Raw genomic sequence first — 19,818 nt, 5'->3', positions numbered from 1 at the left:
TGCCAATCCGCATTGGGCCAGCGTGATGGACTATTGGCCTCATTCTGAGAGGTGACTCAAGCTCAGCAGTGAGCCAAATATGGGTTGATAATGATGAATCTTAGTTTTACCATAAGCAAGTATGGTGCAAATTATGACTGGTGGCTTTGGAAGGTATGTTTTCAAGTGTCTTCAAGATACTCAATTGGCTAAGTAAGAAATGTAATTTTTTGTTTTAACATGCTCTCTGAAGCACAGGAATGGAGACATCACCAATTAGTCTTTTTTTTAACAACTTTTTGAAACAAAGAACCCAATACTTGCTTTATTGCATATCCTATAATTGAATCATTACTAGCGTACGCCCGCGACTTCGTCCGCCCTCAGGCCTCCTTAATTCTTAATCTCCCTGCCAAATTTCATGTTTGTACGTCAAGCGGAACTCGAGATTTCGTGATGAATGACCTTTCGCATTTATATATTAATACTATTTTTATTTTTTACAAGTTAGCCCTTGAGTACAATATCCACATGATGGTAAGTGATGCTGCAGTCTAAGATGAAAGCGAGCCAACTTGTTAGGAGGAGGATGAAAATCCATACCCCTTTCGGTTTCTACACGGCATCGTACCGGAACGCTAAATCGCTTGGCGGTACGTCTTTGCCAGTAGGGTGGTAACTAGTCACGGCCGCAGCCTCCCACCAGTCAAATATTATATCAGGAATACAAAAAATCTATTTAACAAATTGATTAGGTATTAATGCATTTATTTGGTTTTTTCAGTAAGTGTCAAAGTTGCACTGTATAGATGAAATTGCTGTCCGTGTCTTCTTATATTCAGTGTTACCGCCATACAATAAATCAGTCTGTTGAGGCTTTCACATTTCAACATATATGCGGCTCCTTGACTAGGACTAAATACTGGAGCTCCGTAACTCTGACAGTCAAACATAAAATAAGAATTGCCAGCTTTACCGAAACCTAAATTTTTTCCAGGGCTGACCAATATCCCCAGGGAGTTCTTTTCAAAGAAATAAACTAAAGCCTTGCTGAGATTAAATCGATCTGGGTAAATATTATAAACAAATCCAAATATAACTTTTTCAAATTTCACAGAAAATGAGTAGGGGTACATATCATCGAATTTCGTTTCCATGTCCTCGAGAACGATTTCATGGTTTTCGCCAAACTTGGAATTACTTTTTTGATGATATTCGTTGCCGGCTTCAACAATTCCATCCAAAAGGCTGCCAGTCCAAGCGCTCAAGCTGCAAGCTTTAATCATAACGAGCGCAACAACGCAAGTCGCCAAGTATTGTTTGCCGCGAACTTTCTCGAACTTCGAGTCCAAAGGATGCACCGAACCCCAGAGCGAATAAAGATCTCCAGGGAATTCTATGTCCCAGTCTTTCCACATAGTTCTAGGAGTCTTTCTCTCCAACCCCAAATCGTTGACGCAATTCATACGCGACCACGGTATACTTTCTATATTCAACCAATACATTTTCTCGTCAACAGTGGGACGAATCCTTCTTCTCCGTAAATATGGCGTGTTGGGATTTTCGTCCGGTTTAAAGAGTGGACTGAGTCTGTAGTTCAGGGCGGAATGACGCGGTGCCGGTTTGATCGAAGTCAGTTCGAAAGTATAAAATTCTGGAGAGTTAGGCGAGCTTACAACTTTTTTTATTCTATGATTTAAAGCTGCCAGAGAGCGATACAGAGTCCAACCAGCCACAGAGCCCACCTTCTGCGATGGGAGTTCTGTGACGCTCGCTCTAGAGTCCTTGCTCTTCTTCCTCTCCTGGTCCTGCACGAGCTCGGGGTCAGGGTCTTCGGAGGGCGGCGGGTAGGGATCGAATAAGTGGTAGTACCCCTCGATATTACAGATGACCATACTACATGACGGGAATCTAATAATGACGTAACGTAGCCTTCTTAAAACCGCTTTCAAATACTGTTCCAATGTTTTCTCCGGATTCTCATTGACGACTATAATTTTTTTTATATTAACGTTAACAAACTTTCCATCTAGAATGATGTTTTTGATCATTCTCTTTTCGCAGACGCTCAGGTTAGTAGCTTTTTCGTGAATCTCCAAGCCTTTTTCAATGCAGGTATCCACCATGACGTGATCCCAGGTTCTAATAGGGTGCATAGTCGCCATTAACATGGCGATCAAACAGACGAAATGGCAGGATTTTACATCTGAAGTAGACGCAAGCATACTGGTCCTCTTGTCCTTCATTGCTGTTGTGCCTTCTACTCTGTATATGCCACCGATCTGTTGGTATCCGACCACAGATTCAGTTTTGGGCTCGGGGGTTTCGAGTGTGGATGACTTACCCTTATCAGACGACTTAGACTCACCAGCAAAAGACCATTTCGTTTTTTTACTTTTGGGTGCCATTGTGGCAAAGTCGTAGTCGTCGGGCAATTTCATGCGCGGCTCTATCAGGAGTCTTCGCACTATTATTCTGCTCAGTATGAACTGTTGGTCCTCGGTTTTGCCGTCTTTATTATACCAAACCCTGAATATAAATACAATAAACCATAAAACTTACAAAATATAGTATCTGGAATTGGTGTTAGGTACATCATTAGGCTCTGTTTATGCCATAGCGTCTATATTTTCTATGCTAAATTCAAAATCACTTTTCAATGCCTCTTTGTCAGGGCGACTAGATTCGGCAGAAGCCTACTGCCAGCAAATTTAGAAATTAGGTAAAAAACCAGAGTCTTTAAATAAAAAGGTTTAATTTTTTGAAAATTCCACGACAGTCGACACTCTTGAAATAAGTAGGATAATGGCTTTCGGACTTTCATCATAAATAGTTACCTAACCAACATAATCAGTCTATTAGTAGTCCATTATTGAAGCTATGATGCGACAGACATACAGAACCTACACTTTTTTTCGTCGAGGATTAATAATAACAATTAAAATTACAATTTAAAAAAAAAATATTTGCCATATCTTTTTTTTTTAATATGATTAATAGGTATGCCCATTCCCCTCCAATTAGTCGGGAATGACTATTACGAGTGGGTACGACAATAGACCAAGGAGGCGTGGATCGAACCACCACCCCGGTTATGAGTCCGACCGCTCTTACCGTTGACCTATTGAGGCTTAAACAAAGCTATTGTGGCTTAAACAAATTACCTCGCCACTAGATCGTGTAAAGAAGTGAAACGCATTAAACACGCTTTCCCTTTGCTCTTGTCAACTTCTCTCAAACCCATTGCGTTGCAAGAACTGCCGTCGTACAGATAGTAGAGGTTGTTCCTCTTGAAGAACGCACTGCTGTAGGTGACAGTCGTGAGCATGCCTCGGTCGTACTTAGACAGGAACTTGCGTAAGGCATCTTCGAGTTGCCAGGTGGCACCTTCTCCTACCACGTCAATATGAGCGTGATAGGCCTGGAAATGAGTAAAAATACTAAAATATTCTTAAGTTTTCCTAAGTTGGCCAACGTTAGTAATCTTCTTAATCAATATATCAGCCGATGGGCGTATACCGCTGGACATGGCCACTTTTATGGGCATATGAATGAAAAATTATATTGGCCTCAACGTTGGCCATCATTGGGGATTGACCGTCCAAGTTGTATTATATGATAATAATAATTATTAATACTCCATTCACCTGGTGACCGATAGCAATCTTCGGTATAACGTGAACAGGGGCAAGTTGGAACTTTTCTTTCTTATTCTGATACAGTTTCTTGGCTGTTTCCACCACAAAATTGACCAAACCGACTGTCCACGAGTTCACGGTATACTTGTATGAGGTGACTATCGCCATTATGGCAGCGAAAGGCAACACATCAGTGGAATCTGACTCGCTTACAGCAGAGGTCCCCCTTATTATCTGACTTTTGTCTGGCAAGTTTTTGAAATTATGAGGCCTGGCTAATTCCTCTTCGGCCTTTATCTCCGCGCCATCTTCTATTAGCGGTAGGGTCATCTTCTTGCGCAGTTGTCGCAGTTTGAAACGGTACACAGCGTCCTCTGTGAGGAGGATCCGGCGGTCAACGTTGACCGGCGGCGCAGTTTGGATCTCTTCCTCGATTATTTCTCTAGGTTGCGCTAGCTAAAATAAAAAAAGCGTTATTAATGGAATTGTAGTCCTTACAGAAATTTACAATTACAATTAAACTCTATAACATAAAACCCAGAAAATGAGGTTTAAACATTGAATTTTCCTGAATTTGAATTAGGGTATGAATTTGTGTTCATGAATGGTTTCCTTCATTGTCATGGTGATGATCATGACGAGGTACGTGAATAAAATATGGCATAAACTTCTGTAAAAAATTTATAATTGAAGATTATTCAATAATATGACACTAGAAAGTTATTAGAACTCTTTTCTCTCATGACGCATACAGAACTATAGTATGCGCGTTATCATCTGAGTCGTCCGGTCATAAAAGTCAAAAAAGATAGGAATGTGCAGCGCGCCTACCTGCGCACCCTAATTATCGATAAACGGCTACCTGCGCACGTGCTAATGATGAGTCAATAATGATTTGGACGATTCTGATTGGTCGGTTTCTAATGTAATTGCATTGCGTATTTTTTTTGCTATAAATGTGTTTACTGCAATTAAATAAATACATTCATGTGTTACTCGTTGCGCACTATGGATACTTTATTTTCTAACGTTGATCTGAAGAAATTACATGGCGATATTAGCCCTCAAGCTCGAACACTGATTCACAACGTATTCCTGTTTCTCAATGAATTGAAAAGTGATCCGAATAAAGTGGCTTCTCTAAATTTCAACAAACCACGTGAAATGGCCGCATTTGTTTGTGGTGTGAGCAGAGCGACAGTGGACCGAATCAAGACGGAAGTATCACAATCAGGCAGTACCTGTATACCAAGAACAAATTTACAAGACGAAGATTCTGATGATGAAGACTCAGATGAAGATTAATTTTATTTAGTTAATAATTATATAATATGAAATATGTATTATATTAAATCAAATATTGTTAATTTTTTTAATTTTGTGAACAAGATACGATAATAAACTTTACTTATCGATAATATGTCTTTCATTGTTACACCCTTCACTAGACGGCTCCATAAGACCCATAAGTGCAAGCGAGATAGATATAGAGAAATGATTTATGGCCCTAAGACTCAGTTGTTAACGATAGTAGTATACGTTCCAGGACTAGATATTATACAGTAAACCACTTAATATTCGGTAGGCCATTTGCTTGTTCCGTCAACTATTACTATAAAAAGACATAGTTATTCGGTACCGGCACTTCGGGCTCCGGCTGCGGCGAGGGCGGCGGCGGAGGCAGCGGCGGCGGGAGCTCCTCCGCCTTCCTGCGAGCCTCTTCCTCCTCTGCTTTCCTTCGAGCTTCTTCCTCTTTCTTTCTTTGCCCCGCCTCTTCATCTTCTTCTTCTTCCTCCTCCTGAGAAAGTATATCAATTATATATTTTTGTCATATCTACGTATTTAATAATAACAAATAATCGCAGACGTATTTTACCTCTTCTTCGCCTCCTTCCGGTGACTGTAAACATAAAGAACAATGATTATTTTTGTTGTTGGACAAAAGCTATTTTTTTCGACATATTTGACACAGGTCCCGGTCTGTGCCCACTCTAGTACTCTGGGCTGCCAATATGTATTTCTATTATGATACTAATAACAGACTTGATGTCTGGGGCCAGGCCCACCCGAGGAAATAATCCTAGATACGCCAATGCTCGGGATCCGAATGCCATCGTCATACCGGCAGCGGCGGCGGCGTGGGCGGCGGTGTGGGCTCGGGCTCCGGATCGGGCTCGGGCAGCTCGTTGGTTTTGTCGCGCGGGCGGGGCCACGGCGGCACCACCTGTGTCAGCGACACCGTCGGCGAGTCCAGGTTCACTGCCGGCAGATAAAGGTATTGAGGATACAAAGTTTGGACATCCTCAATATCAACAAGCTTCAGCGGTACTTCAAGCATAGCTGTTTTTTTTTTTATTCTTTACAAGTTAGCCCTTGACTACAATTTCACCTGATGGTAAGTGATGATGCAGTCTAAGATGGAAGCGGGCTAACTTGTTAGGAGGAGGATGAAAATCCACACCCCTTTCGGTTTCTACACGGCATCGTACCGGAACGCTAAATCGCTTTGCGGTACGTCTTTGCCGGTAGGGTGGTAGGTGGTAGCCACGGCCGAAGCCTCCCACCAGCCAGACCTGGACAAATTAAGAAAATCTCAATCTGCCCAGCCGGGGATCGAACCCAGGACCTCCGTCTTGTATATCCACCGCGCATACCACTGCGCCACGGAGGCCGTCAAAAACAATATCATAGTGTGAATGTATTACATGGGATTGCTTCAGTGCCATAATTGCACTGTCGCAATGGCATCGGTTTTTATCCGATACTAGCTGACACCGCGCGGTTCCACCCGCATGGATCCCGTTCCCGTAGGAATACGGGGATATTGTATAACCTATAGCCTTCCTCGATAAATGGACTGTCTAATACTGAAATATTTTTTCAAATCGGACCAGTAGTTCCTGAGATTAGCGCGTTCAATCAAACAAACTTTTCAGCTTTATAATATTAGTATAGATATAGATACTTTTGAAAACGCACTCTCTGGATCTCAGGAACTCTACAATAATGTCCTACGTAGTACATGCATCAACGTTTCTAATACGAACTACGAAAACACTAATTTGTAATTAATTAGATAATATTGTAAACGATAACTATTTAGGTAGATATTCCCAAATAGAATTTGCTTCCTCAATTGATTTAAACTCCGAACATGAAAAAAAAAACGTTGCTTATCTACGGGTATTACAAACCGACTTTTGGCGCCATTTGTTCGGCAGGCATGTTCTTGTACCTCAAAGGTATAGGCGGCAGGTAGTCTTCCTGTACGCTCTCCACCAAGGAGATTATGTCCCCCATATGTTCTTCGTCCACTTGTAGCTAAGTAAACGTTTAAAATAAAGATAATTGAAAATTTCAATTGGATAAAATAAAGATACCTAATTGAAGATTCCAATTGGATAAAAATTAATAAATATCAAGTTATACAAAATGGAAAAGTGATTTAAGCCTCAACAGGACCAAGAATGAAGGCTGGACTCAAAATCTGATGTCTTGAATTATGTTTTAGCTCAAGATAGCGCCCCTATTTTTTGATACAGTGGCTAGCTCAAATATTACGAGCTTTTAATACATGGGTAGGCCCTAGAGAAGCACAGTCGTGTTTTACCTGCAGAGCTATCCGGTTGTGTATAATTAAAAAAAATATATTAATTGTTTTGTATTTATATTTCGTAACTAATTAGTCTTTTAAAAATACTTCCATTTCGTGTACCACAAAAAATGGTGGCAGTGGTTGAATGCAAAAAATTAAAAATTAAAAAACGTCGCAGGACCGCCTGTGCATAGATTTAAAGGAAGGTAAAAAAGGGCTCATGAAAAATAAGCAAGAAAAGTCTTCTTTAACTTATTAAGTTGGATGGGGAGATATTGGTCATATTTCAAGATATTGCAAAAATACCTTGAAATATGACCAATATCTCCCAATATGCGAAAATTATTTATTGTAACGAGGATTAATTTATCCAACATGATAATTATAAAACGTAGCATTTATCCATATTGAGTGAACTGCTTGCCTCTGCTTGTTAATATTTTGGCATGTTTCTGGAAATGCTCATTTGTAAATTTGTATATATGTATGTTTAGTTGTCTGTCTGAGACTAACAGTTACTGAGCACTGCAAACAAATGAACCTCACCCCGGTAGGAGACGCCTCATCAAGGACTTCGAGTGGCAAGACGTCGTGAGCTATCTCCCTGTCATCGCCATGAGCTTTGCTCATTGGTAGAACTTTGCGTTTCGTCTTAACTCCTGGCAATTGTTCATCACTGAGAGTGCACAATATTTGAGCCTGAAATTATGTATTTAAATGAAGTTATCGTACCTAAGTACCTCTTTGCTTCAAATGTGCCAAATATTTTTATATTTGTTTCCACTAGTGGTTTAATTTTTATCATAGTTTAGCAATGACAAAAACAATTAAAAATATAAAAGTACACGAATACTCCTAATTGTACCAAGACCTTCGCTTTTTTAATTACCTTAACATCTTTCTTCGTCATTTTGAGAACTTTGAAGGCGTGAATGTAAAATTGTGTAGTTGCAGGTAAGTAGTCCCAGTTCTTCTTGAACACGTCAGCCATAGTATCCGAATTAAGAAGCATGAAACAACACGCTTTGCCACCTTTGGCTGATCTGGATCCATCATTAGCTCGTGGGTAAGGGTCGAATATATAAAACATGTCTTTCTGCTTCCACACCGCCAGTAAATAGTTATTGAATTCCAAAATACCACTGTTGTATTCTTGACTAAAGAACTCATGGAGACCTGTACGAATGTTCAACAAACACTCCTTCGTCGTAAACAATTGTCCTTTAACTCTTTCCCTGTAAATGATAATCTCACAAGCGTATGGACCCACTAGTATTTCGTTCGGTATATTATCTATCGTCAAATCAATCAGTACTTTAGGCTGCAAGCAATCCATGTATAATTTGTTGCCTAGACGTAACACCTTGTCTAAAGTTTTCGAGAACCATGTATTCGGCGGTGATATTTTAGCATAAGTCATTGCGACTATTGCAATCGGCAAAGCTTGACGATATTTTGCATCTTCGAAACATCTATCACCTAAATGCATATTAGCATTGACGATAGCGTAGTTTTCGGTAAGAATTCTGTAACCCATCATAGCCTTTTCTGCCTGCGTCAACTCTCTGTCCGAGTCGAAATCTTCATCACATTTCTCACTCACCATCTTTAACACTTTAACGGGTGACAAAACATATTTTTGATCCTCCAAGACGCTGCGTGCTAGCAAAACTTCGGCTACCGATGACAAATCTTTGACATTTATAAGAGCTGCGCTACCATTAGAAAAGTTGGAATAGGCCTTCGAATCCCTTCCAGCTGGATCGAATATATAATAGCATATTCGATCCTTCCATATCACAACTTTAAGCACCCTAAAATATACATAAATTGTTAGAATGGTACACATCAAGCCACATAAAGTCACAAATTACGTACCTAGACAATAAAATGCCAGCACGATTGTTCTTAAAGAACGCCTTGAGTCCTCTACAAAGATTGTAAACGGTGGGATCCAGGGACATAGTGTAGCCGACAACGTCCGGCTCTCCGAGCAGTACTTGCATTTTCTTTCCGTTCAACACCAAAGTTTGCTTCTTGCCAAAGGGTAAAACTTCACACATGCCCATCACTGCCGAGTGATCGTGAACTTTGTCCAAACACTGGATGTACCTAAAGTATTTTTAAAGTTAGAGTGCAACCTAAATAAAAAGCAGATGCAGAAATCCGTTACGGAAAAGTCCACACATATTAACAAAATAAAAAGCATGGCACATAAAGAATACCTACTATTTCCATCGATTAATGATTTATATACTCGTACCTATACTTATCGTAATTTTAGGTGGTCTTACCACTGGTCTCCCGCGTCTATCAAATTGTCCAACAATTTCATAGTCCATTGTTTTGGATGATAGTGAAAAGCTAAGCAGTACGCCATGACGCTCATTGTGAGGGCTTGTCTGCCTTTCGACCTAGCGCCTACAAACAACAAGCAATACCTAATCAAAAACCTGTGATGTAAGTGATCAATAATAATGAACTTATCATCATCAATCTATTTTAATGACCCATTAAGGCTAGGGCTCCATCCTAGGAGGTATCGTTTTAACAGAAGGAAAATTGTGGAACTTACTACGCTTACTTTGTGGGATAATGTTTAAATCTTTATAGATCACTATCAGATAATGACTTGGCTAACTTCCCGACTCAGGGTTAGCACTAAAAAAGTCTAGGAAGGGAAAATAGCTCAATATTTCTTAGCTCGATCCAGAACTCTAACTTAACACCACATAATCCGAAGACTCAGGCTATCACTGGACTAACGAGGCACTAATAGGTACGTCATCATCATCATCATCATGATCATCATCATCATCATCATCATCATCATCATCATCATCATCATCATCATTAATAGCCACGGCTGGACATAGGCCTCTTGCATGGACTTCCAAACAATACGGTCTCGAGCTGCGAGCATCCAGCGGCTCCCTGCGACCCACTTGATGTCTTCGGTCCACCTAGTGCGGGGTCGCCATTCCAGCACCTTGGGACCCCAACGTCCATCGGCTCTTCGAACTTTGTGGCCTGCCCATTGCCACTGCAGCTTCGCGAGCTGAGCTATGTTAGTGACTTTGGTTCTTCTGCGGATCTCCTCATTTCTAATTCGATCACGCAGAGAAACCCTAAGCATAGCTCGCTCCATCGTCCGCTGAGTGACTTTGAGCCTTTTTATGAGGGCCACAGTTAGCGAAATAGGTAAATCAAATTAAATAGGTAAACTTGTAAAAATATTGTACGTACTGAATTTGCCGTCGTACATATTAAACGATCCTGTCAATATGCCATAATGTATTGCGGGTTTCCGTTCCTTTGTGCAAGGCAGCACGGTCAGGGAGTGGGTTTGAAGCGTTCCGCGTTTTAGATTTGCTGGTATTTGCACCTGAAAATAACATTGAATAAAATAATATAGTACAGTAGAAAACATTGGGTATCAAACGATGAAAATATAATAGTGTTAATATATTTTAATGGATTTACAATGTCAACTAGAAAGCGCAGTGTTGTCGGGCAGCTTAGGAGCGTGATGTTTGGAATAGGGTAGTTGACTCATATAAAATTTAATATAAACAATAATAATTTCGTGTAGTAAATGGAATAAGGGTCCGAAATATATCGATATCAATGAATAAAAGTAAAGGATTTCTCATAAAACTTAATTTAAATATCACGTATTTTTTCAAATTTTCCAAACGGCACAAACATTGTCGTCCATTTTTTTAAATATCACGTATTTTTTCTCCAAACGTTGAAAACACTGGTGTCCATTTTGTGACGTCACTAACACACTTGATGTACTTAACGGCAAACTAATTGTTAACTAATATTTTTGTCAAACGCTCCATTTGTATGGGATTTATTATAGTGACGTCATGAAACAGTTGAAATATATCATATTATCATATATTTAATATATCATATATTTAATATGACTGTCATGCGCATGCGTTTTAGATCGTATTGTCAAAAACATATTTAAAAACTAAAATTTTCATGTAATCACGTCTCAAAAAATATGAAAAAAAAAATTCAGTCTAGTAGAACGATAATGAACTATTTAAGACCATTTAAAAAAAGTGTCAGCTAGCCTATTCCCTACAATGTCTATGTCTAGCAATTGACGTCCAGCGGCTAATATGATGATGATGATTTCTATTGTCAACTTACATGTTCAGGGCGAGGTATGTCGTCGAGGCCGCAAACGGACTCATTGTCGTCGAACTTCTGCGTGCCGCGCGCTCGCGGCTTGCCGTCCTTCACTCCTAGGGTCGTGTACGTTGCCTCCGAGCAAAATCTGAAGATATAATATATAGAAAAGTTGGTGTGTGCTTCAAATTCGCATTTTGCTGACTTGACAGTAAGCAAATGCTTTTTTGCCAACATTTTAGCAGTCGCAGAAAAATATGCTCTTCTCATTTGATGAGGAATAACATGTAGATGTCTTTAGACGAGAAAAGTTGTTATCCCTAAAATTGCAAAAGCTATATGCAAAAATAAACGGAGATTTTCTATAAATTAGTTACATATCTTAAAAATTAATATGGTTTTTAGCAATTACAAAATAGATTTGAGAATCTTTCAGAAGAGGAAATTGTCTAAAAGAGCAAATAACTTTCGGATTTGTAAGACCAATATTTCAGCTATTCCAGAAGTAGATTTCCCGCTTCGGACATTTTATCAATATAAGTAAGCTTATTACAAGATACAGATACTCCTACTTTGCCATGTGGCTGTAAATACGATGAGAGTTCATTACTGAGTATAGTCCTAGAATTACTCATAAGCATTTCATCTCTCTAATCTAAAATCTAAATCTAAATCTAAACAAATAATAAATTAATTACATTTGGATTGGATGAATTAACTCTGGAAATAGCTATATGTTATGTTTCAACAACATGTTGCTACAGCAAAATGTTGTTGAAAATATTTCGCTTACCTTCTCCTTGCCATCCTTCTTTTCCTCATTGCCGCGTATTTTCTAGAAAATAATAAATATAATAAAATTTAGTGGCTTATTCGAATATTTAAACTTATTATAAAATATCATATAGCAACTAACCTACACTTTTTCCTGGTACAAGTTTTTTTTGTGCATACACTGGAAAATAATAACGTTTTATTAGGTAGGTATATCTAAGTAATAATAAATAAATAAAAATTTAAAATTGTTTAAAATATTTTAAAACAATTGATAAAAAGTTAACTCCGAAAAAAAAAATGTTTCTATAATTCGAATGAATAGGTAGGAATTTAAAAAGTTAGGTATACGTTGTCAATGAAATGCACTACTTTTTTATTTTATCAACGAAACACGCGAGCTTAGCCGTGCGTGAAATCTAGTACATATTAAGTATTTTGTAATTGATACAACCCTAACGTCAGAATAGATGTAATAATAATGAGAGTTAAAGATGCATAAAGCGGTAGGCTAATAATTTTGTTCAAACTGAATTACGCCGTATTGTGTCATAGCGAGAGTCACTATTTATTTATATGACGTTGCGGAGTGAATCTTCTGTACTTGTACATATTTATTCTGTGACATAGGTACCTATATACAACGAAAACGTACGTAAACTAGTAAACTCAACAAAAGGGCTCACCCTCCTTTGTGACCCGGCTTTTTCTTCGATTTTTTATCACTGAAAATAAAATGGTAAAATAGTAAACACTGATCCTTTTTAAAGAGATATTGTTAGGGTAATTATTATGCATTAAAAAATTTAAGAAAGTTTTAGCAGACTCAGAAGTCATTACCAAAAATAAGAAAACTAATGTCGAATAAACGTCACAACATTTGTTAGGACAACTTAATAAACAAATAAAAATGTAACCAAAATAAGACTTTAGAATAGCATAGAATGACCTTGAATGAAGTCACGCACTTGTGAATGTTGTGTGTAGGGTTAAAGGTACGTTTGACTGTTAACGAACACTCCCCTTCTCCACTCAAGTCACTCTCCCCGCCTATCTCAAGTAACCCATAAAGAAATACACAACAAGAGATGTAGACGGCTCGAACGCCACGAGCACACTGAAGCCGTCCGTACCGCAAGTAGTTGCAACGCGGCGATAACAAAAGTAACTTTACTAACCTTTCAAAAGTTCTAGGGCCAGGCATGTGGACAACGTCAGGAGCAAAAGTTTTAGTTTTGTTGACTATTATCCCGCTATGCGGTTTAAACAATCTGAAATAAATAAATTAATATACCTAATTACACAATACACACATCAGTACTTTGCCCCAAACCCCCCGTGTTATGGGTACTACGATAGAGGATTTTATATCATATACATATAATTACAGTGGTAGTTAAATAGCTACAGCTTGGCAAGTTCGTTGATGACACTCCCATGATATTCGGGCGACGGGGGGAACGGACTGCGCGGGTGTGAAGACGAATGCGCGGGGGGTAGAGGGAAGAACTGCGCGGGTATGAAGTCGTGGCATCACTGCCCCCCTCTCTGCCCGCGCAGACCATCGGGAGTGTTACGAACGAATTTGCCAAGCTATAAGTATAAAAACTATTGTTTATAATGCTTGTATATTTCTTTCCAAACCAACAAATCATCACAGGTTAATTTTTCGTCAACTAGTTAATATTTTTAGTTCCTTATGATGATAGGCCTAAGATTTGAAAGATCGTAAATTTTACCTACGATTTCAATTACTCGATCGTACCTACATCGTACAAGAGAAAAAAAAGTCGTAAAAATATGATCAAGAGTACGACAATAGCTATTATTGTACCCAGTCCTAAGCCTTTCCTGACTAGTTGAAGGGGAATGGGATTATTGGACATATTTTATAAAGAGAGATACTTATGGCAAATATTCTTTAAAAAATATTGTTTAGTTGAAGGACAGCGCATAGAAAGACAACTTCCTAGCATGCCATGCAAATTGTTTAACTTTATATATGTCGGTTCTCCACTTGACATTATCTACTTGTTTCGTCAACTATACCTACTATATAATAACTACCTACATGAAAAATAATACCTAATAAGACAATATTCTTACTCAAAGCCAGTCTTCGGCGGTAGAGGTGGTTTGTAGTCTGTTGGTTTTGCAATAGTCCTCTGAGCTGCAATTACTTCACCGCTAACCTTAGGGCTCGGCACCTGACGAGAAATAAGAGAATAATTCTTACTTGTGTTTATAATAAAACCACTATCTTTCTTCAAAGAAGAATTAGGATCGCTTGTTGTGTCTTGCGATACTTGTAATTGATATTTGTTAAGATCCTTTTGCTAAGGAAAACGCGGTATCAAATCAAAATGAGTAACAGATATTGTCTGTAGTTACATTTTATTTTGTATGTACCTATGTAGGTACATATTTTGAGCTTTGAGCTAATTGCAAGGGAATCAACACTATAATACGCAGTGTACCTACATGGCAAGAGAAGTACCGGGGAAAGGAGGCAGATACGTAGTCGGGTAAAATTATAAATGTACCTAATGCTCCTCGTCGGCCCACCGCTCTTTTAGTTAGAAGCCACGCCTTCTAACGCAACTAAAGGAATAAAACCAAAAAAACGGTAAATTTTATTTACGGTTTCCAAAACTCAATACAATACTCATAAGCTGCTGGTAAACGAACTACAAATACTTAGAGGGCCTAGTGACAGTTTCATGTGACGATCGAAAAACGAGAATTTCTAAGGAATTGAAACAGCGCCATCTATTGGCACTACTGCACAACTGTTGCAATCAATACTAAAATTATAAAGATGAAGAGTTTGTTTGTTTGATTGAACGCGCTAATCTCAGGAACTACTGGTCCGATTTGAAAAATTCTTTCAGTGTTAGATAGCCCATTTATCGAGGAAGGCTATAGGCTATATATTATCCCCACGTGGGTGAAATCGCACGGTGTCAGCTAGTTCCATATAAATTCGCGTTTAAGTTAACGCGATAATAACAGTATGAAAACATTGAAACTCCCATTAGGCACACAGTTTTCCTACAGATACCTACTTCAGTTGTCGTTCGAGACACCCAATCCAGATCATGTTTTCATTAGAGCAATGGGTAGGTATTTTCTGTTTTCATGGTTTACAAACTTCGGGAATGTTTTATTAATGCACGGAACTCTCGGTGGGCGACTATGACTCGCACTTGGCCAGTGTTTTAATCAAATAGCATGTGCTTACATTAAAGATGGAATGGTCAGATGCTGTATGTTTGATGACTGGCACTGGCTTCGGCAGGATCACATCCCCAGGCAACATGTCAAAGTAGCGCACTTTCTTTTTGTATTTCTTTTTTGACTTCCTTGATGTACCAACGTCTTCTTCTTCGGATGTGGAAGCAAAATCGAAACCCGAATAGGCTCTCCTAGAGACAATAATTAACATTTGAAAAGTAGTGATTTTTTTACTATTCATTAAAAAATAGTGATGCAATCTATTACCTATATAGTCAGGGATCCCTAGAACATTTTGTACACGTGATTATTAACAAGCAAATCGTGAGTCATCTCGATGAGACGATTACCTTTTTTATTTACGAAAATTCTTGATTCTGGTAGCTAGCTGAGTTACTAGGAAATTAAAATTTTAGAGCGTCGGAACGAGATAATACGCAATAATGTACATTGCGTGATACAAGAAATTTCGTAAATAAAAAAGTTGATCGTCTCATCGAGATGAAGCTACTCACGAAAAATTAACTTGTTAGTAATCAGGTATACAAAATGTTTTAGGGATCCCTGACCAATAGTGGCAACTTGCAAATGCAAATCCAGCCTGGGGTATACGGATTAAGAAAAATGCAGAAACTAATAGAAATATAGGCGTTTATCACAAAACTCACTTTTCTTGATCGTCTGTTTGATGTGGTTCTAAAGCGCAGTGGCCAATATATTTTAACCTGAAATTATAAATACATGCGGCATTCAATGAAAACTTTGCACACAGAATATGCCTTAAACATTGGGGGTACTAAAATTTGTCTATACTATCTTATATATTGTTGAAATGAGAATTGGACCAAGCGAGATTTAACTGACTAGCTTTTTTTTTTATTATTTAGGGTAATTCCAGGATACATGCCCCAGTGGGATAGATGACTTGATTTTTATTTCACTATGTTAGGAGCACTGTAGGAGGTAAATTTTACTGTAAGTAACGAGTCCTCCCCCTGCAAACCTTAGTGTCGGGAGGAATTTCGACCGGAGTGCATACGCTTCGTCTGTGTGAGTAAAAATGTTCCGCGGTGAGACGACAAAAGGCGCCAAAATAAGATTCGTAAGTTCTTTCAACAGTGTATTTTTTCTCTCGCTTATAATTTTATTTTTTTTTCTATTTGTCTGCTTGCATTGAAGATTAGCATATGTAAACTGATAGATTTTATAGTAATTGAAACTCATCTTTTGTTTTTATCGATAAAGGCATCTATCCCCTACAAAAAGTATAGTTGCCCCGTTTTTTATTAGGATAGATGCCCCTAAGGGCAACTATCCCCAACTGTTTATTATAAGTGTTGTATTGTTGCAGAAGAGCAAAATGCCTCGTAAATATAAAAGAAAACAGGGTGTTGTCCCTCGTACTGTAACCTAAACCGAAGACAGTATGCTAGCAGCGTTTGAAGAGATGAAAAAAGGAGAGAAAGGCGTAAATCAGATTTCTAGAATATAAGGAATACCATCTAAAATATTAAGACGAAGATTTGCCGTTAACAGCAATTCTTATTTTCAAAGTTACTGTATGTGTTGTTGTTTTAAATTTGAATTACTTTTAATTTGTATTGTATTGCATCATATCATTGTAGTTAGTGTCTGGCATAATTATTACTGAAAAAAATTATATATATCCAGCATTTATTTTTATTTGTTTTATGAAAACATCCTGTAATAACAAAAAACGACTCGTGGCTCTTACATTAAAATTAGGAGAAGCTGGATTTCCACTGGACCGAACAGCAATACGTCAGTTAGCATACCAGTTTGTTAAAAAGCTACAGCTAAAGTATAACTTTGACAAAGATGGCCAAGAAATGAAAATGAAAGTTATATAAAACACCATAAAGACTGATTATAATAATATAATGGTTTGATTTCAGAACAAACCAATTGCAATGTTCAATCTAAGTCGCCAATCCCCACTAAGGGCACCTATCCTCAGAAGTTTTTTCATGATAAGTCTTCTATCCGCCACAGTAGGCGTCTATCCCATTTTTTAGAGGTCCATAAAATTACAATTTACACAAAATCTACACAGTCTATATCAGAAAGATTCAGATAATATAGAACATTAAGAAATATATTTAATATCTCCCAAAGAACGCAATGCTCTAAGATTATAAAATTCGGAGTTATTTAGCATTTTCGAAAAGTGGGGCATCTATCCTGGACTTACCCTACAAGTTAGCCCTTGACTACAATCTCACCTGATGGTAAGTGATGATGCAGTCTAAGATGGAAGCGGGCTAACTTGTTAGGAGAAGGATGAAAATCCACACCCCTTTCGGTTTCTACACGGCGTCGTACCGGAACGCTAAATCGCTTGGCGGTCCGTCTTTGCCGATAGGGTGGTAACTAGCCACGGCCGAAGCTTCCCACCAGCCAGACCTGGACAAATTAAGAAAATCTCAATTTGCCCAGCCGGGGATCGAACCCAGGACCTCCGTCTTGTAAATCCACCGCGCATACCACTGCGCCACGGAGGCCGTCAACAACTACGAGGTGTAATAAACAAAAAATCTATTAGACTGAAGACTTTGAACTACGTTTCTTTATATATCTAAAAAAAAACATCTAACCTTGTATGCATCGAGGGAACCATCGGAACACACGTATCCTTATAATGGCGTGGCACGAACTGTTTTGTTTTGAACTTCGGCATCTTTACTTTACGATCTTTCTTTGAACCTTTAAATAATACAATTAGATTCAATACCTCTGTAGCTTCGCGGTTAAGAGGCCGGCTTCAAATGCGAGAGGGGCTTGGGTTCGATCCGCGCCACTTGCGCTATTATCATATTATCGAGTTAAGACAACATCTAATCCGGCCCAAATGCACTTAACTTTACCGCGGCGCTAGGCAATAGACGAGGCTCTGACGACCGACTAACGGCGGCATAACCGTACACACCTAACCTGACTTCTGGTACGAGGGAGCAAGCAGCGGCTTTGAGCTTTGGCTTTGTATAATTTGTCTCAGAAATGTCTGGTGCAGGCAACAGGAAACCACTGCACTATCGATTCCCTTGTCGTCAATATGAAATGATGGTCCAGAGTTCCTGGCATCCCTTGGATGGGACAGGGGTACTAAAATACCCCAGGAGGCAAACACGATACATTAAGTCGGGAAAATGGAGCTTAAAGTACACGAACGATGCAAACTCATACAGCTCATGTTGGTATAAAAGGACAGTATAGGAGTGCAGGTATTTGCAATTTGTAGTCTACTACCTACTAAGTACTAACTGCCTCGTTTGTTGCGTGGCTATCCTATCGCTTGGGATCACGAGGTCCTAAGTTTGAGTCCAGGGTCGTAAAAATTCTGTCCCGAATTGGGAAGTTGGCGTTACATCCCTGTGCCTCGAAGAGAAAAAAATAAAACCCTATCGTCATAACTAACATCATAACTGCAGCAAATCTGATCATGCTGTCACAATACTTAGTTGGTATTTCAAACCAATTATAGAAGGACCAGTATCGTACCCAAATTCACGAACAAAATTTGTCTGTCATTATCTGAGAAAAACGAGCTTAGATTTGTTATTTATCTTATACTGAACTGGGAGTTTTTGCCCATTTTTAAACAATTCAAATACACAAAAAGGTATTTTTACGGAGATCTTTATAGTCACGTTAGATCGTTGATCATATACTATGAAAGAAAAGTGACGTCTAGCGAGGCAGCTCCTATACAATAATTCTGGTCAGATCTGATTCGTAGGTATATTAGAATTAAGTTTTGACTCTCTCAGTAGACGAAATTCTCTATGTACCTTGTTGTAATAAGTTTGTAACTTACTTTGAGATTGATATGTAAGTGCTTCTACTATTTCTCCAATATCTTTGCAATCGGGGACTAGCGCATGTCTACATCTATGTTGTAGTTTTCGAGGACATTTGCAAGTTCTGGAAAAAACACAAATTGATTGTTATCTATGTAAAAAGTAAAAAGTATGCGATATAATTTTTTTACACTTACCGTTTTCTGTTGCTCATTTTAGTGTTTTTTTTGTAGATTTTTATAAATTTTAATAACAAATAATTTCACATTACTTATTTAATGACTTGTTTTCGAATGTGACAATAACATGTCATTGAATATTTTAACGTCATGTTGGTTTGGAAATTATCTCTAAAGAGGTACAATATTTATACCAAGTATATTCTATTCTATGGATACAACAACATCCTTGATTTAAACAGGTACACTGTACCGACTCCTAAATCTATGATTTAAACTTAAAAACTAAGGTCTAAAACGCACTAACGGTTAACCGCGCAATTCAAGTTTAATGATAATAAATTAATACTTAACTTTTACTTAACTGTCACAAAAATAAAAAAATTGTGACGGTTAAGAGCATAAAGCACAAGAGTTGCATATTAAATCTTGAAAAGCGGCTAACCGCCCCC

General features: G+C 38.4%; 1 protein-coding gene across 1 annotated transcript; it reads right to left on the bottom strand.

The window, feature by feature from the left end:
* Positions 1-730: 730 nt before the first annotated feature.
* On the bottom strand, positions 731-19,332 carry LOC112043630 (uncharacterized). The gene is made up of 22 exons (XM_024079135.2): positions 19,205-19,332; positions 17,985-18,093; positions 16,038-16,094; positions 15,377-15,560; positions 14,242-14,342; positions 13,314-13,406; positions 12,822-12,860; positions 12,278-12,316; positions 12,155-12,196; positions 11,383-11,509; positions 10,459-10,597; positions 9,507-9,633; positions 9,091-9,324; positions 8,102-9,026; positions 7,759-7,911; positions 6,812-6,938; positions 5,740-5,876; positions 5,494-5,517; positions 5,257-5,415; positions 3,627-4,073; positions 3,144-3,400; positions 731-2,508 (listed from the first exon to the last, which is right to left on the bottom strand). The coding sequence occupies exons 2-22, from the start codon at positions 18,065-18,067 to the stop codon at positions 747-749; spliced, it is 5,256 nt and encodes a 1,751-aa protein (XP_023934903.2). The 5' UTR covers positions 18,068-18,093; positions 19,205-19,332; the 3' UTR covers positions 731-746.
* Between the last annotated feature and the right edge of the window lie 486 nt (positions 19,333-19,818).

Source organism: Bicyclus anynana, chromosome 10 (assembly GCF_947172395.1).
Source record: "Bicyclus anynana chromosome 10, ilBicAnyn1.1, whole genome shotgun sequence".
NCBI lineage: Eukaryota > Metazoa > Arthropoda > Insecta > Lepidoptera > Nymphalidae > Bicyclus > Bicyclus anynana.
The sequence above is the reverse complement of the archived record's forward strand: the minus strand, read 5'-3'. Positions and strand labels throughout refer to the sequence as shown.